This window comes from Terrapene carolina, unplaced genomic scaffold (genome assembly GCF_002925995.2).
Source record: "Terrapene carolina triunguis isolate 2854851 unplaced genomic scaffold, T_m_triunguis-2.0 Scaffold69, whole genome shotgun sequence".
Classification (NCBI taxonomy): domain Eukaryota; kingdom Metazoa; phylum Chordata; order Testudines; family Emydidae; genus Terrapene; species Terrapene triunguis.
The window spans coordinates 62,217,270-62,244,559 of NW_020664420.1; the positions used below are offsets into that span (position 1 = coordinate 62,217,270).

The 27,290-nt window shown below is 41.5% G+C and overlaps 1 protein-coding gene across 1 annotated transcript in view; it reads right to left on the reverse strand.

Moving 5' to 3' along the window:
* EPB41L4A (erythrocyte membrane protein band 4.1 like 4A) overlaps positions 1–27,290 on the reverse strand; it is a 196,211-nt gene that overhangs the window by 7,181 nt on the left and 161,740 nt on the right. Inside the window, exons 17-22 of the mRNA XM_024219756.2 lie at positions 26,467–26,514; positions 23,296–23,373; positions 10,655–10,774; positions 3,048–3,095; positions 2,197–2,265; positions 1,207–1,317 (exon numbers count right to left, since the gene is read on the reverse strand). Of these exons, the coding sequence (XP_024075524.1) occupies positions 1,207–1,317; positions 2,197–2,265; positions 3,048–3,095; positions 10,655–10,774; positions 23,296–23,373; positions 26,467–26,514 (474 nt within the window). The remainder of the gene's footprint in view (positions 1–1,206; positions 1,318–2,196; positions 2,266–3,047; positions 3,096–10,654; positions 10,775–23,295; positions 23,374–26,466; positions 26,515–27,290) is intronic.

Consider the following 27,290-nt stretch of genomic DNA (forward strand, 5'->3'; position numbering starts at 1 on the left):
AATTTCCAGCCAGAAGCATGTGGTTTAGAAATGCAGATGAACTACAGGTGAGAAAGTCCACAAATGTCCCCATGTACACTCACTATGTGTCCCTCTGTTCAAAGGACAGCTGTGATGTAAGCCTGTTTTCCCCTGCCATCAAGTATGACAAAATCCTTTAAAAAATCCTTTATATCACGCACATCTTTGAGGGTCCAATCCAGCAAAATTAGCCTCTAAAACTGCTGGCCCATGGAATCTCTTCTCCCATAGAGACTGTTCCCCATTCAGGAAGGGAAGGGTCCCCATTCTAATGCACACAGAATGTCTAATTAGTTCTCAATGGTGGTCTCCCTCACAGGGGAGGAGTCTGCTCCTCTGCCCAGCCCAGTCAGCAATTAGCCCCTTGAGAATGACACTGGGCACCAAACATGAATGTGGGCTCTTTTCTAGACATCTAGACAGGAGTTTGTGGGGTAGTATTAGTACCGAGTGGAGGCCCAAATTACTGGCTTCTCCTGGCTATTAGCTCTACTGAGGTCCATCAAGTCAAATATGCATTCCTCTCAAATGATAATCAGAGGTGGGAGTCGTCCCATCCCCACCAACGGTTAGAGGGTAGGAGACAGCTGCTCTTCTTTGCTCACTTCTAGATACTTTGGGCTGGGAGCACGGCTGGTGTAGAGCCCTTGCACCAGCTATACACTGTGCATGGGACATTCTCAGGGAGCTGTTTCTGCCCCTTTAAGGCCTTAATGCATCAAGCCCTTTATTTTTTTTTCTCACTTCATAAGTGGTCTCTAGTCAATCTTTGTCAGTCTCTTTCTAGCCACCCACAGATGAGTAGGTGTCTACTGGAACTCTCAAGATCTGCACTGCAGCAAATGGAGAAACTGACTCTATTAAGGGTGTACGTCATTGGAAGCTAATTCACATAAACTCTCCTCTTCTCCCTCACGCATCTTCACAACCGCTGCTGAGGAGCTCGGCGTGTTCATTTTGGTTTCTGCAGCAGATTGCCCTTCCTTCTGAACAGGTCACCATCAAGCAAAGCAAGAATCCAAGGTCAAGAGGCTATAAATGTTTTGTGCTTCACTGAACTCCTTAGCTCTTACAGGATTGCCTGAGCACTATGTCAACACAACAGTCACATATATGCTACTACTAATTTATCTGTGAGCTCAGGGGAGCATCTGCGACATAGTAAAACCATCACATTCCACATACTTCACTTCAGACAGAACAGATCTCTCGCCATCAGAACACTGGGACCGCCGGTACTGCCGGTAGCTTCGGGGGGAATGTGAATGTCTAATGCGGATTGGGTCACCTTGAGTCCTAAATGAGAAACAAAATTCATAGTAGCAAATTAATACATCTGAGACTTTGCGCCGGAAAAGGAAATTTAATTTTGAATTGTAAAATCCTCCCTTTTCCTATTAAGAATAACATATGGCTTCCTGTGCTTACTGAATTCAAAGGAATGGCCCTTTCGTTATGTGTTTGTACTTCAAACTTTACATTTAAAGTTGCACAGTTCATTCTAAATGATACTGTCATGTGTGTATGTTGGAGAATGAAATTGTTGAATAAAAAAATGGAAATAAAAAAAAAATCCATTCTGTGGAATTTTACCATCACTGTGTTTTTTGCTCAAGGGTGAAGCAGAAGCACATTGTAAAGCAAACTGGGATTTCACTCCTGTCAAAAGCAGTTGTCCACACCACTATACAGCCTCCCAGATGGCCAGTTGTCAGAGTGAAATGGAGGTCTGCTCTGAAGAGACCTCGAATGCATTGGCAGCTGCCCGTGATAAGCAGGGGAAGAGGGGTCACATAGGTCAAGCAGCGACTTTAAAGAATCAGAATAGAAAGGTAAATTTTAAAAAAATGGAAAAGTTTCTAAAATAAATTGCGAGTGTAATGTGAAGAATAAATGCTGACAGATGGCAGAGTAGGAGAGGATGTTGATTTTGTTAGCATTTAGGTAAAGGGAAAGTACCTGGTTTAAAAATGATTCAAGTGTCTCTACCCTCCCCATTTGACCTACTCCATTCTGGATCAACATTTTCTAAGGAGTTCAAAAGATCAGAGATTATCGGGAGGCCATTCTAGTCTCAGACAAGCTATTCCACAGTGAGAGCCTCTGATGAAAGGGATATTAGGCTATTAAGCATACATACAGAAAAAATCCATATTTCATAATGAATAAACTCACTCTATTTTGGTGTACGGAATCTCTTTCAGCTGCTCCTCAGACAGCCCAGATGGATCCACAAGTTCCTTCCTGGAAAGGATTATACAAGGAAGATGAAATTCCAGAAGCTAACAAATCCATAACAAACAATTTATTCCTTCATTTTATTAGACCACAAAGATTTTCTGGAACCAGCTGTGTTCAGCATTAAAGCTTTCTAGATATCAGCATAGGAAACCTATTTAGAAGTGTGCCTAAAATCTTGATCACTTCCCCTGTGTGTTGTACCCTATTTCCCCATCTGTTCTAGTCTTTTCAGACTCTATGATCTGTGGCGCAGGCACCATATCTTCATACATGCCCACAACTAGTAGAAGAGGGGCCCTGATCCTAACTGGTGCTGTACTGAAAAATAAATAATAAAAATAAGAACATTTTGGAGTCTAGATAAGAACACACCTTAAATGTACTAGACAATAGATAGACATCATAGATGGACAGAAAGGAAAAAAATATAAAGTTTTCTAAAAGGCAGTGGGCTTGATTCTTCTCTGCCCTGAGCAGAGTGGATATAGCACATTACCAAATCAGAATGGTAGTGTTTTACATCCACACTGCATGACATAACTGACTAAACAAGGTGCAGAGCAGTAGTGCATCTGGCCCAATGGCTGTCCTTCCTAAATAGAGGCACCCTATACTGTACCTCCAAGTGTCACTAGTTCCAGCCGTGTCCTGTATTACTACTGTGTATTACATGCAAATGCTGAACATTCCTAAAGGCTAATTTCATTCTAGCAAAATGTTTTACCCACATGTTGGTTTTATAATTTATATAACGGAACTAAAAGTTTCAAAGTAACAATACTTACTGAATATGTTTCCATAACTCTTCCTTTGCTTGTACATCTGGGCTTCTCCTATAAACACCAACACACACACAAAAGAGAGTCAGATCTATGAAAATGTCATATTACCTGATGTGTTGCAGCACAGTGATGACCTTTAATGGCATAAATCAAGGACAGAAATCATGCCAAGTGTAATCTTAATATGGAGATATCCTATCTCATAGAACTGGAAGGGACCTTGAAAGGTTATCAAGTCCAGTCCCCTGCCTTCACTAGCAGGACCAAGTACTGATTTTTGCCCCAGATCCCAAAATGGCCCCCTGGAGGATTGAACTCACAACCCTTGGTTTAGTAGGCCAATGCTCAAACCACTGAGCTATCCTTCCCCATAACACTGACTTGAATGTTAAAGTTTGTTATCTGCGGGAAAGAATTAAAATTCACTGAAACTGAAAAGTCATTTCTTGAATGAAAGGCTCTGAGTTGAATCACAATTTCTTTTCCTCTTGCCTTCAGCAAAAGTATGTCTAAAACATTCCAAGCAAAAGAGTTCTTCATTACAAGCTGAAGCAAGCTAGAGCCACCTCTGCCTCACCCTATCCCACATGAACTTGGCACAGCTGAGGACTGAGGCCTCTCAGGGTGTCTACACTGCAGCTGGGAACAAGCCTCCCAGTCTTAGTAGTCAGATTAGTGCGAGTGCGGCTCACACTAGTGCTCTATGCTGTAAAGCGCTGTCCATAAATTACACAATGCATTAGGTGGTGGGTGGGTTCTAAATTTTGCATGTTTGATTCTGTGTAACAGAGTATTACAAGGGAGTAGGTGAGTCTTGAAAAGCACCAAATAATGCGTTACAGGACAGCCCACATGGATGTTACGCCACCGTTGACAGCGACTCAGGCTAGCCACTTGAACTTGGACTGAAGGGGCAGGACTGGTCTGGAGCTTGAGTGGCTAGCCTGAGCCTCCACCAGTGCCACAATGTCCACATAGTTATGTTTAGACTGTCAGCATGAGCCCCACTAGCATGAGTCTGTCTACATGGGCTGGAAGGCCTGCTGCCAGATGCAGTGTAGACACATTTTGGAGTTAAATTCACCCACTTACAGAGAGTCTACACAAACCCTCTTGCCACTTAAGGACAGTGTAGAGGCAGTAAGGAGAAGATAGCGTGATCATGCAGGGGGATATGACATATCCAGTCCTAGTAGTTTATGTGGATCCAACGATGAGACCCCTTGTGCAGTTTTGGTCACTATATCATGCTATAAACTGGAACAAACAGCCAGGGAGGAGATGCACTTTCATTAGAGGAAAAAAGAACAATGAGGATAAAAGTGGATCCCACTTTTGGGTGATGTTTAATTAGGAAGGAAGAGCCAGCATTAACTCCAGTTGTACTTTATTTATCTTGACCATTTAACCATGCCTTTTCTAATGTTTATAATAGTAAATAAATAAGTAATAACTATTACTGTAGTTGAACCACAAGTTATAGGCTGGATGCTGGAATTACTGAGTGAATTGATATGGTCTGCACTATGCAGGGGGTCCCTTTTGGCCTGAAATCTCTCTGAATAATAGTAAGAATAATTAATTATGTTACATTTACATAGTGCTTTCCTTTCCCAAAGGTCCCATTTTTATACAACTAACCTGTTTTCTCACATTTCTAGACATTAACGGTTCAATTTTTAAAAGCATTCAGCCCTGGCCTAACTCTGCTCCCTCTGAAATCATTGGGTTTCATTGACTTCAATAGGAGCACAATTAGGCTTTTTTGAAACTCTCTCACTGTGTACTAGCGGATGGCCAGAAATGTTCTGAAATGAAAGGATACAGAGATCTGAAAGAAGAGTGGGGAGAGGTGGGTATGGCAGAGTTTTGCATTTGTGTTAAATGTAAAGAAGCCTCTGCTGAATTGGCATTAGACGCCTTAGTGGCAGAGCCTAATCAAGATAGTTTAAAGCTCCCCTGCACTGCAGATTGCCTTTTCTTTCATGGAAAAATTAAAGATGTTTTTGTTTCACCTTTCACATTTTTGACTTATTTGTAGGTCTCAGCCTAGGGGAATAACATTTAGTAACATTTGTTTTGACTTAATATTAAATGTTTTCTAGATGATCTAGAAATAAGAACTGTTAACTTTTGAGATTTTACAGGTGTTCAGGTGTTGAAAGATACTATAGTGACTGGCACGACATAAATACCTGAGAGATCAGAGAGGTGGAAATTACCTTTTGCATTTATGGTTCTCTAATGGCATTCAAAGTGAATCTTTTTACAATATTTTTAGGTTTTGTCATGAAATCTGATGGTGGGGTTTTTTGTGTATGTCAATCTATTTCTTCTTCTCTACCCTCCCACTTCTCCTCCTCTCTCTCTTCTGCCTTCACCTCTTTTTCCTCCTCTTCCTCCTTTCATGCCATGGTGCTTTCATCTCCCTGAGGTAGCAGCTAGGTATAGGAATGGGGATTTTAATGTCATATTTCACCCCTTAATTCTGAACTGATTTTCTCCTTTCATTCAATCCCAGACTTACAAAGCAGCAGCTGTGAACTCTGCACTCACCCTGGGGCTCTTCTGAGTCTGAATAATCAGCCACTAGGGATTGTGAAAGCCAATGCAAGATGCACCCCAGCTCCTCAAGGGAGGCTAGTACATTGCTTTTATAATGCTCATAAGTCCTAGCTAGCCTGAGGTAGGAGAGCACCCAGATCCCTCCTGAACCCAGTGCTCCCACAAGGCAATGTTCTGTGCAATCCACCAAACCACTGACCTAGACCACATTTTTATTTTTTTATGCAAATAAAACTATTCACTACTTGGCCCTCAGGGCCGGCTCCAGGCACCAGCTTGTCAAGCAGGTGCTTGGGGCGGCCGCTCCGGAGAGGGGCGGCACGTCCAGGTATTCGGCGGCAATTCGGCGGACGGTCCCTCACTCCGCCTGGGAGCGAAGGACCTCCCGCCGAATTGCCGCTGCAGATCGCGATCGCAGCTTTTTTCTGTTTGTTTGTTTTTTTTGTTTTGGCTGCTTGGGGCGGCCAAAACCCTGGAGCCGGCCCTGTTGGCCCTGGATGTCCTACTATCACCTATCATTGCCAGCAACCTGTTTTGCATTGAGAAATCCTGACTTCTGCTGTAAAATCTTAAGACCAGGCAAGATAAGAAGCTACTTTGACTTCATCATTCTCTAAAAGCCACATATCCTGAACCTGTAAACAATCCACTGCATATTTCTGAGCTTTCATCCTTAATGCGTATCATCACTCAACATCAAGGGACAAGGGGCTTTCCCATTAAATCAAAGGCATCCTTGATCATTAATACCAAACAACAGTATCTCTCTCCCCCCACCCCGCGCCCCTCATTTTATAATCCACAGTTCAGAGAAGAGTTCAGCTACTGTGTTATGCATAATGTATATTCAGACTGTCCTGTTATAAATCTGAACTGAGTTCTGAACAGACAGTACCTTCTGGACCGTTCCTAAGCTAATCAGATTCTCTAATGCTCAAGGAATCTAATGGGAATTTCCATTAAATGCTGTCTCCAAGGTTTTTTTAAATTTTATTTAAATTTTATTTTTTGTTTGTTTTTTACAAGCTCAAACAGCCCTAGATGCTAATAAGGTCTACGTTAATTTTATGCCCGCATCTGTACTCTTATTAACAATTCATTTTGAATTCATGATTTGCAAATAGGCAGCATTTAGTGGATTTAAATAGCCATGGAATTTAAATGGCCATTCTTCTCAATTAAAAAATCCCCTTTGGCTACACAGATGTTTTACTTGAACTCTTGAAAATAAGCCTGGCAGAACTAGAATTTGGAGCTTTTTACATTTGCTGTCCCCATAAAAAGAAACAAGGGTCAAATACTTGTCAAATATTTTTCCAAGAAAAAAATGTAGCAAAAGAACTAACACTGAATGTTATTCTTTATCAAAGAAATTAAGGGCGATGAGTCCACATTAAATCAGACACAATTAAAGCTGATTTGTCCCTCTACCTCAAATTACTAAAGTGAACCAAATTTGTAGTTAAATTCAATGCAGTGCAGATAGTAATTAACACAAAGTCCATGTCTATACTATTAAAATGACAGAGTTCAAAGCATTGTTAAATGTGTGAACTGGAATGAATCGTGTTATGACTAGACTAAAACAAACAAACAAACAAATAACCCCATACTTTGCACTAGGGACCTGATTTTTCTCTGTTTTACATAGGTCAAGCCATGTTATCACACAGCTGAGCCACAACCAAGTTTGATAAATGCTGTTACACCCTACCGTAGCTTGAGTCTATCTATCTTGTTTAATTTTGTATGTAGCGTAGATACACGTTCCAGGATATTAAAGAGATAAGGTGGGTGAGGTTGGTAATATCTTTTACTGAACCAACTTCTGTTGGTGAGAGAGACAAGCTGTGTCTCTCACCAACAGAAGCTGGTCCAGTAAAAGGTATTATCTCAACTACCTTGTCTCTCGTGTTTAATTTTGCCATTTAAATGGTTAAAAAGCTTTAATTTGATCATTTTTGTAAGAAACATCTTTAAAGAGCCAATGTTTTATTTTTCCAGACTATTTTTGTCCATGTCGAATGTTTTTATTGTCAATTTGTTTTGTTCTATTTTGCTTAGAAAGATAAACAGATGATGCAAATATATTCATCCCTATCACAATGAAGAGAAAAAAAACCACATAATACCCTAAGATTTGTCTCCTCACCATCTAGGATCTTGTCTTGTTCTGTAAAGCACTGTGTACATTTATATTGCTATATCAATAATATTTAATGAAAATATAACCTATCAAAGCCTTTTACACGACTGATCTAATTCAGTGTTTCATCATTGCATGAGTTAAACTAGCCACGAGAGGGAGCCTCTGGTGTCTCATTAATGTAATAGAAACTTATCTGGCAAAGAAAAAGTTAGTTACAAATTTTATAAAAGAGCTAGAAATTTAGAGTGCACTTCCTGGTTTAAAACATGCTCTCTATATAGGAGGTAACAAAAAGTAATGGAAATCACACTTACTTTATGTTTTATAGCTTCAACACAAATGAAATAATTATATTGACACTTTTTAGCTATGTATTTTCCTATAATAAGTCTACCTATTAACATTTGATTTTTAAGTGATGGTGAAAGAAAACAGATCTGTACAAAGCCTGTAAAACTCTTAACATTTGGAATTTTAATGGCACTACCCATTTCTCATAAAGGAAGAAAAACTGTGACATATGGAGTTAGAGATAAAAATGAGTTCTGATGATATTGGTAACCATGAGAACTGAACTCAGGTGGCTTGTAATATCAGAACTGTGAAATGTCAACACAGATATACAGCTTTATATCGTAGTTTGGTTTTGTTCTTTATATTCAATAGATAAGAGTAAAATAGTTGCACATTTGTATGTTGTATGTATTCATCAAATTTCAATTTATTTCCTCTGCACCCCTGATGAATAAATCCTTCCAGTCACGTTATTAAAGTAATTTTGCACATTTTAAAAAAATCTTTTGAAGTATGGTACAACCCTCTTAAAAGAAAGTCTTTTTTTCTCCACAGAGCTTCACTTTAAGGGGAAGCTCTCTAGAATTAGAACTGCAATCTACACAAGGCGATGCATTGAAACAATTCAGGACCTACCCTCAACTTACCTATAAGCAAAGTTTCATTATATCTTTTCACTGGGGGTCAAGATCACCCCTCCTTACACTAAGCATGAGTAATACTCTTTGTGAGGGGAGCTAAACAGAGACAAGAAGCAGCTGTTCCATTCTGCGGGCAAAGTAGATGTTACTGCCCCTTTGCAGTCCATGCCCAGGGGTCTGGTACCACTGGATGTGGCTAAGTATTATTTCTTGGTCCTGCTGTACCAGCATATTTTAAACCAACCTAAAACCCCACTGGTATACAAGAATGCAGAGACGCCCAACATAACCCCACTACCAGGCGTAAGCATGTAGAGAATCCTCTACATCTGGATTTGTTGCATGCTATATGTGGGTTCAACTGTATTCCCCCCACCCAACCAAGTTTTTAAAGTATTGGAGCTCTTGGTAGAAAAGTCTGACTCCACCATTTTTATTAGTTTACATTTTGAAATCAATAGTTAATTTTGTGTAAACTTAGTAAACACATTGTGTTTACTATTTCCCAGCCTCTTGGGTGCCAGAGCTTGGACTGCGTCTACTGGTGACATGGAGATGCAATGTCCCAGCGAAGGCCTGGATCTGTATTCGAAACATTTTGTTATTTTTATGGCATAAATCTATAAATCATTATGAGGGAAAATAAATTCAGCAATTTGATGTTTCACACAGTTCCAATAGTTCTGGCTTAACATGGAAGGTAACTAAAACTTATATTATGAGACTGTAGCTGTGTAAGTGGTAGAGCGCATGACCTTGCTCCCGTATTAAGCCACAGGCATCCTGGGATGGACAATTCATCCATTTTAGCCAGGCAACTAGGCTATGGTAGTAGTCACGCTACTCTCTTGAGTACTGTCCCGGGCCTCCCAGCTGGTCTCCTGGCACTCTTCAACATGCTTTCCAACCCTTCTGCTCTGCCATGGATCCTCTGGCACTTTCCTTTAGATACCTGGGAGCCCCACCCTGCCTTTGACTTTCTCTAGTCACAAGTTATGCTGGACATTAATGCTACCAAGAATAATATTCCTGGAATCTCTCTAAACCCTGACCATGCACAGAGTAAAAAATAATCAATACAATGTTTTCATTAGTTCACAAGAAAATTAATTTTAGGAACTGGCAACTTCACTGTTCAGTGGATGGCTGAAGATATGCACGGCATTGCCTAGCAACACCACTGTATCACGGAAATCTTGACAGCAGGTTATAATAAATCCCTGACTGCTGCTTACAAATGGTAATTTGAAGTGAAGCTGTTAGTGGCTGGTCTAATCTGGAACAGTATTTCATAGATTTTTTTTTTTGGCTAAATTAAATTGTGTGGGAATTTCACAAAGAGCAACCCTCACATACTATAGTAAAATAAAATGTCACTTGTAGATCTTCACTTGCTGTACAAAGGTGGGGAACGTTATTATGCCCATTATAGAATTAGGGCCACAAAAAGGTCTAGTGACTTGCTCAAGCTCACTTATTGAGTCAGTGGCAGAGTTTTTAATAGAACTCACATCTTCTTACTTCCAGCCTCACGCTCAAACCACTACACCAATGGAGGGGGACTACAAAGTGGACTATTCCTAGAAGTCATGCTAATGCGAGATTAAACCAAGTAAACTTCAATAAAGTTACAGAGAGTCCTGTGGCACCTTTAAGACTAACAGATGTATTGGAGCATAACCCTTCGTGGGTGAATACCCACTTCGTCAGATGAAGTGGGTATTCACCCATGAAAGCTTATGCTCCAATACATCTGTTAGTCTTAAAGGTGTCACAGGACTCTCTGTTGCTTTTTACAGATCCAGACTAACGTGGCTACCCCTCTGATACTTCAATAAAGTTGCCATTCCTGAACAGCTAACAAAGAAGTAATAATAATTAGGTCAGAATTATTTTTCCTGGTGCAAAATACATTACAGTGGTCTTTGATTTCATGTCAAAGTGTGGAAATGCTCACGTACGATCGAGATCTGTGCCTGGATCGCCTGTAGTTGGGATCAGCCTGGTTTTTCTCTTTTTGTTGCCTCAGTACTGCTTCCCACTGAGGAGCTGAATCCACCATGTCATTCTCCTGCCGTAACCTGCATAAAGAGCAACACACCTAGAGTAAACATCTGGAGGATCAATGCTTTGGCATTGGGTGTGTTTTGCAGTATTTTTTGAGGGAATTCTGGTGTTATTCAAACTGCTATCTGGGTGGGGCAAGCCAGGGCACAGATCACCCCAATAATCAGCAGGGGCACTGAACTCCTTTGGCCCTGGGGCTGCGGTGGGGAGACCGAGGTTCTCTGGCCCCTGGGGCTGTGGTGGGGGCACAAAATGTGCTCCTCCAAAAGCCGACAAATTTTTATTTCTGCGCACACCCCAACTGCTATCTTAAAAAGAGCTGATCAGCAAGCTTGGTTACAACCACATTTACATAAGATTTATAACTTTCCTTTTACTTTACTTATTTCCTAAAACCATTACAAAAACAAGAGCTTGTATCAAAGAAAACAAAATGTATTTAGAAATTAAAAAAAAAATTCAGTTTGTACAAGAGGAAAATCAATCCAAACCAGTAAAACATGGCCTCCAATTTGAATTAGACCATCTTCCTAACCTAAGCCGAAAGCACTCCCTAGAGCTGTATGCTGATTTTATTTTGCTTTTCAAATCCACAGACTTTTAGTATAAGTCTGGTATTGCAGTTCACGTTTCTGCAATTGTTTCTAAATACTCGGGGCCAGCTTGCTCCCTTCTGTGGCAAAACCACTAACAGGGGCCTAAGGAGTAGGAAGAGTCCACATGGATCTCCTTGCAGAGTACCTGCTCAAAAACAGTCTGCAGGATCAAACCGTAAAGCCTGAAACTCCCTCAGGATCTGGGTAGATTCCAGGGAAGAGGAGGAGTCCAGGACTATTTTCACCAGCTCCATGAAGCTCATTACAGCTATGGCTGCAGACCTGGCAGTACGGCTCTAATGAAGCCAGGCGACCAGGGCCTCCCTTGCCCACAGCTGTGTTGAGACCTCTCCAACCTACCCATTTCACCCCAAACCTGCCAAGTCCCTGCTGCATCCCCCCTGCAAGGCACTTGGATTCACATGGGACACATTATATGGGATCCAGAAGTGTGAGGGACACTGCCATGGATGCTGCTCAGTCTCCCTTGCATGCAGGAGGCAGATCTATGCACAGAGGGTTACCTACATGTATGAATCCAAGGGACAAAAATGAAAAGAGGAGTCTAGTAAATGTCCTGAGGGTTTCCCTAGAGAATGATACTGTGAAGTCAAGTGTCTGTTGTTTGTAAGAACAATGCGTAAGAGGTTCAGAGTGCCTAGTTACTACAGCAACTGATGCTTTAGAGATAGATGGGATGGATTGCTGTAAGTGAGGAGGTAAAAAATAGTCTAGGTACTCGGAAGTATCCAATCTAGAACACATTCTGAGAAGAGATTCTATTTGGAAATTTAAATATCTGTTGTTTAAAATGAACAGTAATAATTCTTTCAAATTGATTTCACTGATCTCTAATGTCTAATCCTTATTCTAATAATGCCCAAAACAGATCAGTGTAAAATGAGATATAATCTAATGTAATAAGTGAGAAATGTACCAATGGGAATGTGCTTAAAGGCAGAAACCCATATACAGTGCACTAGCATAGCTAGTGTTTATCCTTTTTGATAGGGTTTAAAAGCAAATCCCCTGTATCCTTCTATATCCCTAAAAATGTCCAAATTCTCTATGAAGAGGTTCCAGTGCCAATTCAACACACTTATTTTCAAATGCGATATGTTTTTAAAAAAATGACAGATCCGTTAATCAGTCCATGATTCACAGCTAGTGCAGATTGGAATGAATGTCAGCAATGAATTATACGCTCTGCATCTCTAATAACAAACTGATCTTATTTCAGGGTGATCATAGAATCATAGAATATCAGGGTTGGAAGGGACCTCAGGAAGTCATCTAGTTCAACCCCCTGCTCAAAGCAGGACCAATTCCCAACTAAATCATCCCAACCAGGGCTTTGTCAAGCCTGACCTTAAAAACCTCTAAGGAAGGAGATTCCACCACCTCCCTAGGTAACCCATTCCAGTGCTTCACCACCCTCCTAGTGAAAAAGTTTTTCCTAATATCCAACCTAAACGTCCCCCACTGCAACTTGAGACCATTACTCCTTGTTCTGTCATCAGGTACCACTGAGAACAGTATAGATCCATCCTCTCTGGAACCCCCTTTCAGGTAGTTGAAAGCAGCTATCAAATCCCCCCTCATTCTTCTCTTCTGCAGACTAAACCATCCCAGTTCCCTCAGCCTCTCCTCATAAGTCATGTGCTCCAGCCCCCTAATCATTTTTGTTGCCCTCCGCTGGACTCTTTCCAATTTTTCCACATCCTTCTTGTAGTGTGGGGCCTAAAACTGGACACAGTACTCCAGATGAGGCCTCATCAATGTCGAATAGAGGGGAATGATCACGTCCCTCGATCTGCTGGCAATGCCCCTACTTATACAGCCCAAAATGCTGTTAGCCTTCTTGGCAACAAGGGAACACTGTTGACTCATATCCAGCTTCTTGTCCACTGTAACCCCTAGGTCCTTTTCTGCAGAACTGCTTCCTAGCCATTCGGTCCCTAGTCTGTAACAGTGCATGGGATTCTTCCATCCTAAGTGCAGGACTCTGCGCTTGTCCTTGTTGAACCTCATCAGGTTTCTTTTGGCCCAATCCTCTAATTTGTCTAGGTCCCTCTGTATCCTATTCCTACCCTCCAGCGTATCTACCACTCCTCCCAATTTAGTGTCATCTGCAAACTTGCTGAGAGTGCAGTCCATGCCATCCTCCAGACCATTAATGAAGATATTGAACAAAACCGGCCCCAGGACAGACCCTTGGGGCACTCTGCTTGAAACCGGCTGCCAACTAGACATGGAGCCGTTGATCACTACCCGTTGAGCCCGACGATCTAGCCAGCTTTCTATCCACCTTATAGTCCAGGGGTAGGCAACCTATGGCACGCGTGCCGAAGGCGGCACGCGAGCTGATTTTCAGTGGCACTCACACTGCCCGGTTCCTGGCCACCAGTTCAGGGGGCTCTGCATTTTAATTTAATTTTAAATGAAGCTTCTTAAACATTTTAAAAACCTTATTTACTTTCCATACAACAATAGTTTAGTTATATATTACAGACTTATAGAAAGAGACCTTCTAAAAATGCTAAAATGTATTACTGGCACGGGAAACCTTAACTTAGAGTGAATAAATGAAGACTCGGCACACCACTTCGGAAAGGTTGCCGACCCCTGTTATAGTCCATTCATTCAGCCCATACTTCTTTAACTTGGTGGCAAGAATACTGTGGGAGACCGTATCAAAAGCTTTGCTAAAGTCAAGGAATAACACATCCACTGCTTTCCCCTCATCCACAGAGTCAGTTATCTCCTCATAGAAGGCAATTAGGTTAGTCAGGCATGACTTGCCCTTGGTGAATCCATGCTGACTGTTCCTGATCACTTTCCTCTCCTCTAAGTGCTTCAGAATTGATTGCTTGAGGACCTGCTCCATGATTTTTCCATGGACTGAGGTGAGGCTGACTGGCCTGTAGTTCCCTGGATCCTCCTTCTTCCCTTTTTTAAAGATGGGCACTACATTAGCCTTTTTCCAGTCATCCGGGACCTCCCCCGATCGCCATGAGTTTTCTCCAGCCAAGACAATCAACATGTTAAGGCAAGGTCATTCAGGCCTAGCCAAAAGTTAGCCAGTCTTGGGGGTGGATATGTTTATTGGGGGTGATCAGATGCAAAGATGGAACAGGCAAATAGGATATGAAACTGTTTAGTGACAGCACTGAATATAATCCTGCAGGAATTAAGAGACAGACCATGTGAAATACCACTCGGAGGGTGTCTGATATGACTACAAACCAGGCATATTAAAGAAACCTGAAAATAGGACTGGGAAGGAAAACTCGAGAAAAAAAGATGCCAGAAAGATATTTCTCTGACAGGCTGGCTGATCAAGAGGGTCAGAAAGGAGATATCACTCCCTTGGAAATATAAGGTATTTTATTCTTATTGTTGTTGCCAGTAACAAGCTTTATCTAGATGAATTTTTAATTATATCAGGTTAGCGATGTTATGTAAACTGTTTCTGTTTCTTTCATCTGATTTTTTCTATATATGTTTAATGACTCTTGGGCTGGATCCTCAGCTAGTGCAAATCAGCAAAGCTCTGTTGCGTGGCACAAAGCAGCCAGAACACACGGGCGCATCAAGTCTTCATCTCTAAATAAGTCACTTTAAACCTGTAATCTGCAGTAGCAAGAATTAACATAAATTTATGTATAGAAATGTAATATAGGAACTCACATATCAACAGGTAATTCATTGTGATTTTCATCCAAAAATCAGTCAGTTTGTGGAAAGGGCAGCCATCATACATGGTGTAAATAGTGTCATATGCCTTGATATAGTACAGTCGTTTAAACCTGTGCAAAATGCTACCAAATCAGAATGGCAGTATTTGACACCAATTTTGCTCATTTGTGACTACAAATGTGCCAGGCAATGGAGAACCAGGCTCAGTATCTATTAATAGATGGCATCCAGACTGTTGAGGAGGCATGTGACCTCTGCTGGAGGTAGGATTTCATAAATATTTAGTTGTCTGGCATAAAAAATTAAAAACCAGCTGCAATACACTACAGATTACAGCAGAGCATGATGTATGCACCCACTGGCTACAATGTGAGTGAGACTGTACACCTTGGTGATAGTGTTTAAAATTACACTCCTGCACTGACCATCCACTTTGTCAATAGGCTTCTGATTAATGATCTTTCATAAAATAAACAAGTCCTTTCTTCTGCAGCCAACTCTACTACTGGAAATCCTTGGGGCTAATAGGGAATGAAATTACAACTACAGCAGGAAAGTGCCTTTCTACAGCTGAAAGTCTGACAGTGCTAAAGATAAAGAATGACAAAATAAAAAAGAGAAAAGATCTCGCAGACTGGGTATAGGTTGAAACCATCGTTGGTTTCTGAGCTAGCAAAGATTCAAACAACACAGTTCTGCTTTTGCTTAAACAAATACAATGTGATGAACAAGAACAGTTTTCAAAGCTGTTTTCAGCGCTGGTATGACAGTGGTGTGATACAACCATTGTTCTAAGTGTTGTCCATGCCAGGATCAGAACTGTGCAAGTAAACATGTCCATAGCTAGAATATTTCTGATTGTAGCATCCTGAAACAACTTCAATAATTATGAAAAATTCCCAGGGAATCTTCATCCAGTGATTTCCAAGATTTAAATCCAGAATACACGTATAAAATTTGATCACCTTTGGACATTCCCTCCAGCTATGGAAGAAAGTACTTCTCCCCTTGCTCTCTCCCCAGCATGCACTGGTTTCACACTTTTAATTCTTCTTGATTTGAAAGTGGATGAGGTACTATAGAATAGCGCCTCACAGTGAGGTGCTGCTCTTTGGCTGAAATACAGAGAAGGAGATAGTCATTCTTTTCCAGATTTGGGACCACTGCTAAAATGAGATATTGCCTTGAAGCTTTCCCCCTTTTTGTCATATAGCAACATTTATCTTCCACATCAGTTTTTGTGAGCTCTGTGTAAAAATTGGAAATTAAATCTGAGCCTGAGAATCCAGATATTTCACTTTCTACTCCTTGTAAAAAAATCTCTGGAAACTCTTTTAGGGTTACCATATGTCCGGATTTTCCTGGACATGTCCGGCTTTCTGGTCGTCAAATCCCCGTCCAGGAGGAAATTCCAAAAAGCCGGACATGTCCGGGAAAATAGGAAAGGGTCGTGGGGCTTGGATCCGCGCTGGGGCCAGAGCCGGAGCCGCTGGGGCCGGCGGTGCTTGGCCGCCGCCCAGCAGCGGTGCTGGGGCTGGGGCCGGAAGGGCCGGTGCCCGGCCGCCGGCCAAGGCCGGTGCTGGGGCCGGTGCCGGATAGGCCGGTGCCGATGGGGCCCGATCCGAGCTGGAGTCGCTGGGGCCGGAGCCGCTCGGCCGGTACCCCGTGACCCGGGCCGAGCTGGAGCCGCCGGGGCCGGGACGGGACGGACCCGCTCGGCCGGGGCCAGCGCGCTCAGCCGGAACCAGGGCCGGTGCCCCGGGGCCCGAGCCGAGCCGGGCCGGAGCCACCGGGGCCGGAGCCACCGGGGCCGGAGCCGGTGCCTGTGTCCCGGTGCCAGTGCCCGTGTCAAGCTGGAGCTGCCACGGCCGGGGCGGGCCGGGGCTGGTGCGCTCCGCCGGAACCGGGGCTGGCGCCCCCGGGGCCAGAGCCGGGCCGGAGCAGCCGGGGCCAGAGCCACTCGGCTGGGGCCGGTGTCCCGGGGCCCCAGCTGAGCTGGAACCGCCGGGGCCGGGGCGGGCCGGGGCTGGCGCGCTCGGCTGGAACTGGAGCTGGCGCCCCAGGGCCCGAGCCGAGCTGGGCCCGAGCCGCTCGGCCAGGGGGCCGGACTGGGCTGCACCTCCTCGCGCACCCCCGCCCCAGCTTACCTGCTGCCTGCCTCCCTGTTTCAGGCTTCCCGCGAACATTTGATTCGTGGGAAGCAGGGGAGGGGGAGGAGCAGGGGGCAGAGCGTTCAGGGGAGGGGCGGAGTTGGGGCGGGGACTTTGGGAAAGGGGCAGAGTTGGGGTGGGGCCGGGGCGGGGGCGGAGTTGGGGCGGGGGCGGGGCCCCTTGGAGTGTCCTCTTTTTGTTATTTTAAAAAATGGTAACCCTACTCTTCATATATTAGATATTAAAAGCATTATGACATAAATGTTAGATACAGGAAAGGAAAGACTTGGACTAGAATTTCTAACAACTTCCTGCTATTGAAATCAAACTTGCAGTTTCCCATCTGGCTCTGTATTTGTCAGTCTTCAGATACTCTAATTTTTTTATCACATCTCCTCCCCCTGAAAATATATGTCTGTTTTGGGCATTGGTTTGAGAACACAGATGCAAAAAACTCACTTACTTTTTCAGCACCTCTCCATTTTTTTCAGCTTTCTCTGTCCATAAATTACCCTTACGGGCTCTTAGAGGTGGCATTGTCTCCAACAATGATTTCTTGCTTCACATGTACTTGAAAGATGTCTTATTACTCTTCACCTCTTCTGCAATTTCTTCATTCTCCATCTTTGCTTTTTATAATTTTTACATGTTCTTGCCCTCAGTTGGCATTCTGCCAGCCTTCCTCTACTCTGGAGGCTTTCTTCCTTCTATGCTTCTTTGTTAACCTTTAATATTTTTTGCATGTCCTACTTAATATATATTGGCCTTCTAAAAATTCTAATATATGTATTTCTGGATGGCAAGAAAATCCTTGGGCATGCATTGATTTATCTCTGAATACTTTATATTTCTGCTGTCTCCTTTCCTACTATTGCTCTAACACAATTTCACCCAACAATAATCATCATGTTTACTTATCTGTTTAATTTGCAGCAAATATAGTACTGAAAAATCTCAATATATAAAGTACCAAAGCAGCTAACAAAACAAGCAATATCAGCAAACTAAAAACACCAGTCTCTGCAGGATTCGGATTAGATGTGGTTATGAAGCTGTGACAATCTGGGGAATGTGTCTATGTAAAGTTTATGAATTCTGAATTCTGGTTGATACTGGAGATTCTCTGTGTATCTGTATCAGACTGTCAGCTCCATTTTGAATGTGGAGCTTGTTTGCCTTCTCTGCTGTCTTTTGCCTCGATATTGAGCTAAAACCCACAGGAGAAATTCTTCCACCTGGCACAGGGCTAGCAATGGTCATTAAACTGTAATGATCATCCATTCAAATGGAGCACTCTTGGATAAAGAAATAGCTACTGCCCAGGGTAAACCAGTTTTTCAAGTCTGAACTCCAGGGCGGAAGTAACTAGGCAACGGATTACCTGGTGAGAAATCTCTGATGAGGCCAAACGGGGAGTCACCTGTCAAAAGGGGCTGGAGGTTAGAAAAGAGAGGGTCTCTCATTGGCCATTTCAGAGAAAGAGAATGGAAGGGCACTGACTGCATGGGTCAGAGAGAGACAGACAGACAGAATCCAGGATTAGGAAAGGAAGCAATGTGCAGGAAGGGGATCCCAGGTACCCCACAGGACTCTGACCAAGGCCCAAAGAATGCTCCAGAGTAGTGAGGAAACTGAAGCAGGGAAATGCATACAGGTATTTTTATTTTTTTGTCTAAATCTTCTTGTATATTTCTCGTGCTAGCTAAAATAAAGAGTGACTGGTTTGGGGAAAACCTTACGACGTCTGTGTACTTCACTATCACATGTACCTGAAGAGGAGAACTCTAAACCCAGAGCACCCACGAGACTGGAGCTCCGAGATAAGATGTGCTCAAGCTATCAGGGGGGTAAACACTGGTCCTGGGAACCTAAGGCAGCTGGGTCAGCAACTGTGAAGTAGTAACAGAAAGTCTGTGCCTAGGAAAAGTGCCAGAGACACCAAGGAAAAAGCCAGTGCTGCAGCCTACCCAGACTAAGGGTAGCTTAAGAGCACAGGTCCCACTGTGGTGGGACACAAACACAGCAGCGGGGTGAGTGTTCAGCCAGGGAAGCTCTACCAGGTTGTATGTGACAGGCTGTGGCTCACTTTAACTATGTGGAGGATCACCACGGTAACACCATATGTTGAGAAAATACACAGAAAAGGCACAAGGAACAAATTCCAACTCCCATGAGACACAACTCCCATTTTTGGCTAAAATCTTTTGGTTTTCAGAGAAAATATTTTGACAAAAAATGGAAATTTCCACCAAAAGCAGACACTTTTAATGAAACAATTAATTAAGCCCCAAGCCCAATTTTCCGTCAAAAAACAGTGCTGATGGAAAATTTTTGACCAGTCTACCATTTACTTAGTTCCAGTATAGCTTCACTCACTCTTCACTCCTTTCACTTTTTTCCCTTGTGAAAGGAATTGATCTGGCCCCCTATCATTAATACTGTACAAAAAATTTTTTTTTTTAAATCCACTTGAAGTAAATAGCTTCCAGACAGAAAAATTGGGCATTATCTATAAAGAAACTGCACATGGTGATGAAATGGAAAACAGCAGGACTGCATTCATTCACATGTTGGCTTTCAAGTTTTTTTCCATGACAAGTGACTAGAGGTGATATGACAGCAAGCTATATTTATGCAGATGATATATGCTCTTAGGTGAACATCTTAAGAATATGAAGGCTCATCTGACTGCTGAAGTTCCATTTCAAACATATTTGAGAATGTATCTGCTTAATACTTTTTGTGCTATTCTCTAGAGATGTGATCAGATTTCTATGAATATAACCAACTAGAAGGCAATGGTACTATACATAATACCTCATAACTTAAATAAATTTTCTTTTGACCACAGCATGAAAATACAGGGAATGCATCTTTTATTATTTAAATATATTCAGAACAGTTTTTGCTGTAATTTACTTACGTAATTTTGCCTCAGAATAAAATATACACAGGCTGTATTGAAATCTAATGTGTTTATTAAGAATGCTTAAATATTTGCTGTTCTCTTAATCCTAACCTTCACCATTTTCACTGTATTTACAATGCCTCACATTTACTCTTGATTTTTCTTTGCCTACCAATGCTAGATTTGCTTTCACCTGATACTAGTGAATATTCTGTTCATTTGTCAAGACCAAAAAGAGTACAATTTAGTGCTCATTTCTGCAATGTGCCTGATCCACAGCACTGGAAAATGAACTCATATTTATCAACAAAACAGATACAGCCTGGGCAGTGGCAGCACAAATTTCCCCATGTCATCCTGCTGCTTTAACACTGATCAGGCTGGATTACCTCTGCTAGTAAGAAGATACAGTAAAAAGATTCAGTGTCCATGTCCATTCCATAGTTTTGAATACCTGCTGAAACAGCTTACAAAAGGTGGCAATTGACTGAGGCCAGTGTTTTCCCTCTACCTGGCCACAGGGAACAAAACTAAGACCAACAGCACATTTCATATATGTTACCAAGTAGCTGTCAGATTGGTAATGACTTTTGATCTGGGCTGGAATTAAATTGGTGACCTAGAGGTAAAAGACTCTATATCATTAACATTCCTATATGCCATCCAGTCCTGAAATCATAAAATATTACAAAAATACATGTGAGCTATGAAATATTTAGCTCTTTAATCTGAACAGAAGAAGGGCTAGATGAAAGAGCAGATTCTTTTTATTCTTAAGAAAATCATAAACAATAAACAACATCCACACTTTCTTGCAGTTTATACCTTATATTGCAAGAGTCTCTTACTAAGTGAACTCTAACTTTAAAGATGTTCTAAGAATTTCCCAGCACAGACAAAAGTCACATCACCATAAGCTGAAGATGGTTTACAACTCTTCTGCATACACATAAGCAGATAGTAAATTCATGGGCTGAAAATGTTGCCAAGACCATCCCACAAAGGTGTTGAGCCAATCAAAAGGTGACAGCAGCTATTTGGATGCAGTGAAGCTCCTCACCTTCTGTGAGACTATGGAAAGAGAAGAGTATAAATCTGTCTGAACTTAGATACCAGCGCAGCACACTCATCTCTGCCTGGTCAACCCCTCTGGTCCAAGCAAACAAAGAGCTGCAAGACGACAAAGAACAAAGAAGCCACAACACAACATCCAAAAGAAGTAATCTTCCAGCCCAGCACTTCTTCTGCAAGATGATGACATCACCAATACTTCAGCATCATTGGTGAGACAATCTTTGCAAAATCATTGCCAAGGCCAAAGGACTAGATATAAACTGTTCTTGTAATAACAGTAATGGGATACTGAAATGCTACGGTAATTTAAGGCATTAACATCTTCTCCATTAAACACTGGATCATTCATACTGTGTACTCCTAGAGAGAAGACATAAGCTAACCAAACAAAGAGAACCAGTGGGTTTTACTTTGAATTAAAGGTTCTTAATATTCATGAATATGCTTTTCAAGAACATTTCTGCAAATGAATCAGTGAGTTTATAAGAAATATAGTTATTTCAACTGAATAACTCTTGAATGACTTCTTAAGAATCTGAGTTAAATATTTTCTTCATTTTCATAGGTCTTAGTTAATAATACTAACAATCTAGCCCTTACACAGCACTTTTCAATAGTAGATCTCAAAGCACTTTACAAAGCAGGTCAGTATCATTAGCCTATTGTACAGATGAGGAAACTGAGGGGGGACAAAGAGGGGAAGTGACTTGACCAAAGTCACCCAGCAGGCTCGTGGTAGAGCTGGGAACAGAAACCAGGTCTCCTGAGTCTATAGCTAGTGCTCTATCCACTAGACTACACTTCCCCTAGTTAAGCTCACTTACCTCTGCCCATTTATAAACTGTTTATGTTATCCATGATAAACCAAACCAGATTCACCAAGCCTTAAACAAAATTCCTTTGTTCATGTATAAACTGTGTTAGTTATCTATGGTACACTAAAACAGGACTCACTACTGATTTGGGGAATAATATACTTTGGTCTTATCTTACCTAGAGAAGAGTGTCCCCAGAAGGGTGGACCCACTCTCCAATGTATAATATCTCTGTTAAGAGCTCTCCACAGAGCCATACAGAAGAGATTGTGTCTGAAGTAACCATTGCTTACTGCTTGTTTGTGTTCTGGTTTATTTTGTCTTTCTTTAACAATAAAAGAGTCATAGTTAATAACAGTGATTATTTTGCTTGTCTTCAATCATGGTATCCCCTCAGGTATGGCAAGCAACCCATGTAATTAAAATAGTGGAGGTTACATCCTTGAAATGGCATTAAGAGAAGCAGATATTAAAATTTCTTGTTTCTCTAGGCTATACTTTAAAAAAAAATTGGATAAAAATGTTTGACGCCCAACACCTTAAAACATCCCTTTCTACTGCAGACACACCAGCCACAACCAAGTAATCAGCGTACAGTAAGTAAGGAATTTGATTTGACTGGAGCCAACAAATATTCGAGTTCAAGATAGTGATGGGAAAGTTGAACTAAGTTTTCTTTTAGAAGAGATTGCAGTAAGAAGAAATGGAAATGGGGTCATTCAGATCTAAGAACATGATTCCATTCCCTTCCGCAGAGACACTGCTGACAATGTGCTGGAGTAATGACATCCTCTTGACACACTCTTTTCTTTTACAAATAGACTTTGTACTTTGAATGGTAGAGTGGGTTGTTTCCCTTCAATTTTAGTCACATTTTGAGATGCTGACAATTCACAAGTATATGTGAATGTCATACACTGCACTGCCAGACATTACAGGCATCAATAGTCATTAGAACAGTTCATTTTTTGATCACATGATACATTAAAAATTCAAATCTGTGTAAACTTCTTCATGTAATTGATTGTATGGTGCATTAATAATGAATTCTTCCAAATGACCAGTATGGGGACTAGAATTGATTGCATAAACATATGTATATGTGCTTCTCTAATTAAATTACCGGTACTTGTATGCAAATTTGAGCTTTAAGTTGCCACATTGTGTCTCAGTGAGATTGTATAAAACTAGAGCAAGTTAATATAGTCTATAGAAAGATCAGCAGAGAAGCAGAACTGTTACAGAAATATTAACAATCTATTTGTGTTTTGCACTGCAGTAATTAAAGTTTACCTGTTTCTCTTCTTCCGATGCTCCCGGTTAGAATTTTCTGACTCGCTACCACTGCTGGTATTACAACGAGATCGTGACCTGGGGAATGGAACAGTAAATCAGGAGCTAAGAACAAGAATTATCAATATTAACAAGTTCACTCTCAATATTAACTATGCAACATTTTGCAATTAATACTTCATAAAATAAAGAGCTGTGTTCATTTGTTTCCTATTATTAGAATGTCCATAATACTGTAAAGTTCTGTACAAGTCTGTGAACAATATCCAGCAAGAAGGAAGTAGGAAATAGCAGAGATGCAGAGAGAATGTAAAACTTTGTCTACACTTGAAAGTGATTTCAGAGTATGTTTTTGTGTGTTAATGATCAGAAACAACTGTTTTGAAAGCAGATGTCCACATTGCTGTGGTTTCTGGACTTTAGCTACTTCCCTTTTGGACCACTGACTCCACACAGTACTGCATTTCTTCAAATTAAGTGCACAGCCTTCAGGATGGGCATCCCGCTGTGTAGTCACAGAATCATAGAAATGTAGGGCTGGAGGGGACCTCAAGAGATCATCTAGTCCAGCCTCCTGTGCTGAGGCAGGACCAAGTAAACCTAGACCATCCCTGATAGGTGTGTGTCTAACCTGATGGGGATTCCACAACCTCCCTTGGTAACCAATTCCAGCGCTTAATTACCTTTACAGTTAGGAGGATATCTATCCTACATTTCCCTTACTGCAGATTAAGCTTATTTACTTCTTGTCCTACAATCAGTAGACATGGAAAATTGATCACTTCACTCTTTATAGCAGCCCTTAACATATTTGAAGAGTGTTGTCAGGTCTCCCTCCCACCACCCATCTTCTTTTCTCAAGACTAAACATGCCCAGTTTTTTAAATCTTTCCTCATAGGTCAGGTTTTCTAAACCTTCTATCATTTTTCTTGTTCTCCCATGGACTCTCTCCAATTTGTCCTCATCTTTCCTAAAGTGTGGTGCCCAGAACTGGACACACTACTCCAGCCGAGGCCTCACCACTGATAAGTAGAGTGGGACAATTACCTCCCATATCTTACATACAACACTCCTTTTAATACATCCCAGAATGATATTAGCCTTTTTTCACAACTGCATTACATTTTTGATTCATATTGAATTTATGATCTGCTATAATTTTCAGCAGTGCTATCACCTAACCAGTTATTCCCAATTTTGTAGCTGTGCATTTCATTTTTCCTCCCTAAGACTCCCTACTTTGCACTAGTCTTTATTGAATTTCATATGGTTGATTTCAGACAAATTCTCTGATTTGTCAAGATCCTTTTGAATTCTAATCCTGTCCTCCAAAGAGCTTGAAACCCCTCCCAGTTTGGTGTCATCAGCAAATTTTATAAGCATATTCTCTACTCCATTACCCAAATCACTAATGAAACTATTGAATGTTCTCCTGCTAGGCTCTAGGCATTCTGAGCTTCTTCTCGCTGCACGTTGTGGGACACCTACCAGAACCCACTACAATTCTGGGACTTGGGGTCAAACCAAAGATTTCCAATGACTCCTCTCCTTTCAGCCCATCATTCCCCTGGCTTTTTGAGAGTTGCACGATTTTCAAACTGATATGAAGCAGCATGGAGGAAACACTGCTGAGTGCTGTGATGTTGACAGTCAGTATATGAACAGGCTGATGCACATGTATTGGCAGTTTGGCAGCAAGATGGTTTTGCTTGAGACAGACAGGTGTCACGATGATGCAGGCAATATGAGTACATGAGAAGGAAACCGAGCAGTCACTTTTGCATGAACTTTTCTTGGAGCGGCTTCCTTCTCTCTGTGAGCCACTGCTTCTGGACTCTGCCAATTAGCACCTTCCTCGCTTATCAAGCCTTTCACTGGCCACTTGGATAGGAGAAAGGAGCTGTTTAACTATACCCTGAGCTTGCTGCATTTTGTACAACCTCTGAGACAGCAAGCAAGAGAGCCCTCACCAAAGGGCGGGAAGAAGAGGTGGAGAGATTTTCTGGATGTTATGAACAGCCAGAGAAATGACCTTTATTGAATGATGCAACTGGTCAAGGACACAGGGTCAATGATGTGTTGTGCTCCTATTTTGAGGCTAGGCTGTTATACCTTTGTGTAAGGATTTCATGCTGCTTTGAAAATTTTCAACCAATTTCATGACATTTTTAAGAATAAAAGTATGGCCAGACTGGGTCAGACCAATGGTCCATCTAGCCCAGTATCCTGTCTTTCAACAGTGGCCAGTGCTAGATGCTTCAGAAGGAATGAACAGAATGGCAATTAACGAGTGATCCTTCTCATCCAGTCCCAGCATCTGGCAGTCAGAAGTTTAGGGACACTCTGAGCATGGGGTTGTGTCCCTGACCATTTTGGCTAATAGCCATTGGTGTGTGAATTTACCATGAGCTGGATCGCACAGGGGTGCATCTGGCTCGCATCAGCATTTAAACAGTGAAGTGACAGCCATTCTAGATGACCCCAGAACAGTAGAGGGCACACAGGAAAATAGACAGGTTGACCCAGGTGTGCAGCAAAGTAATGTGGGACTGCAGAGGGAGGTGAAACAGTTGAATTGAAATGGGGATGTGTTCACACCTAACTTCTTGTGAGAAAACTCATCCTGAACGTTGGTAAATCGTTTCCAGCGTGAGTTAATTACAGTAGGTTGAGGCACCAGATAATTCTAAACAAAAACGTGTGTGTGGAGGCAATGCAAATTTATCTTGAAACCCTCAAGTTGATCCAAAATAACTTTTAAGTGTAGACAAGCCCTTAGTAAACTAACCAGGAGGTATAGTACGGTAGGGTAACTTCCAGCGAGTTTTGCCGTGATGAGTCTACAAGCAGTAACTGAGGTTGTATTATGAAGCTTTTCAGCAGACAAAGGATACTTATACAATTTTACATGGGTAGGATTCAACACATTTTTAAATGATCCAGTGAAAAAAATGATTACAAAGCTCTAAATGTAGCAATTTAGACAGATGGATAAGTAAAAAATAGACAATTTTGTGCTATTGTAGGTTATTAAAGTATCGTAATTAAAGAACATTGTGTATGCTACCATTTTGTAGTTTGTATTAGAATGTAAATCATCCCTACTGAGACATAAATACAAAAGTCTCCAATATTCTCTTTCCAACCTCTCCTTGTCAAATAATATTTACCTTCTCCTTTGCTTTAGATCTGAATCTTCACCACTGTTCTGGGCTTTCCTATGACATAAAGATAATTAAGGAAGCTTTGAATGAAACATCTATAGGTCACTTGAAGTCTAATATTAATAGGCACTCACCTTCTACAACAAAGCCTTCAGATAGAAAATAGTTGATGCTTGTAAAGCGCTTGAAGGATCAAAGTATTCTTATACCATTTTAAAAACTACCATATGCACACGGAACACTGTCAGTTATCTGTGAGATCTGAAATTCATTTTCTAAAGAGTACTGAAGGACTTTAAAAAATTTAGAATGAATTAAGTGGAGTTTGCAAATAAACAGAAGGAAAAAACAGTCTGATCAGGTTGTGATTCTACTGAGTTTAACAGTGTTCTTTAAAAGTGGCCCGAAAAAGATTTTTCATTGATCTTGTGCCCACTTTTGCTTCTGTATGATGTATAAAGAAGGGATTAAGGGCTGATTTTTTTTCTCTCTTTGTTTTTTACATTAGAAATATGAGGAATGTCAAGTTTGGTTCTCCCTGGTTTATTTGGAGGACCTCCTAGGGGAACCAGGAATGTATATTCTGAGTTCTCGCACCTTAACTAATGAGGAGATATGGTGTTCAATCTTCAACAAGGAGGTTTCTTTTCCAAAAGTCACTGAAGTTAACCAGGACAATTGGGGCCAGATCCTCATGTGAATCAGTGAAGTTGATGGAGCTAAGCTGATCTACATCTGCTGAGGATCTAGTCTGAAGGTTATAAGCAACTGATAAAAGATCCCCTCCCAATTATTGTGATGTTCATTTTACTAGTTCTCCAGTCTTCAGA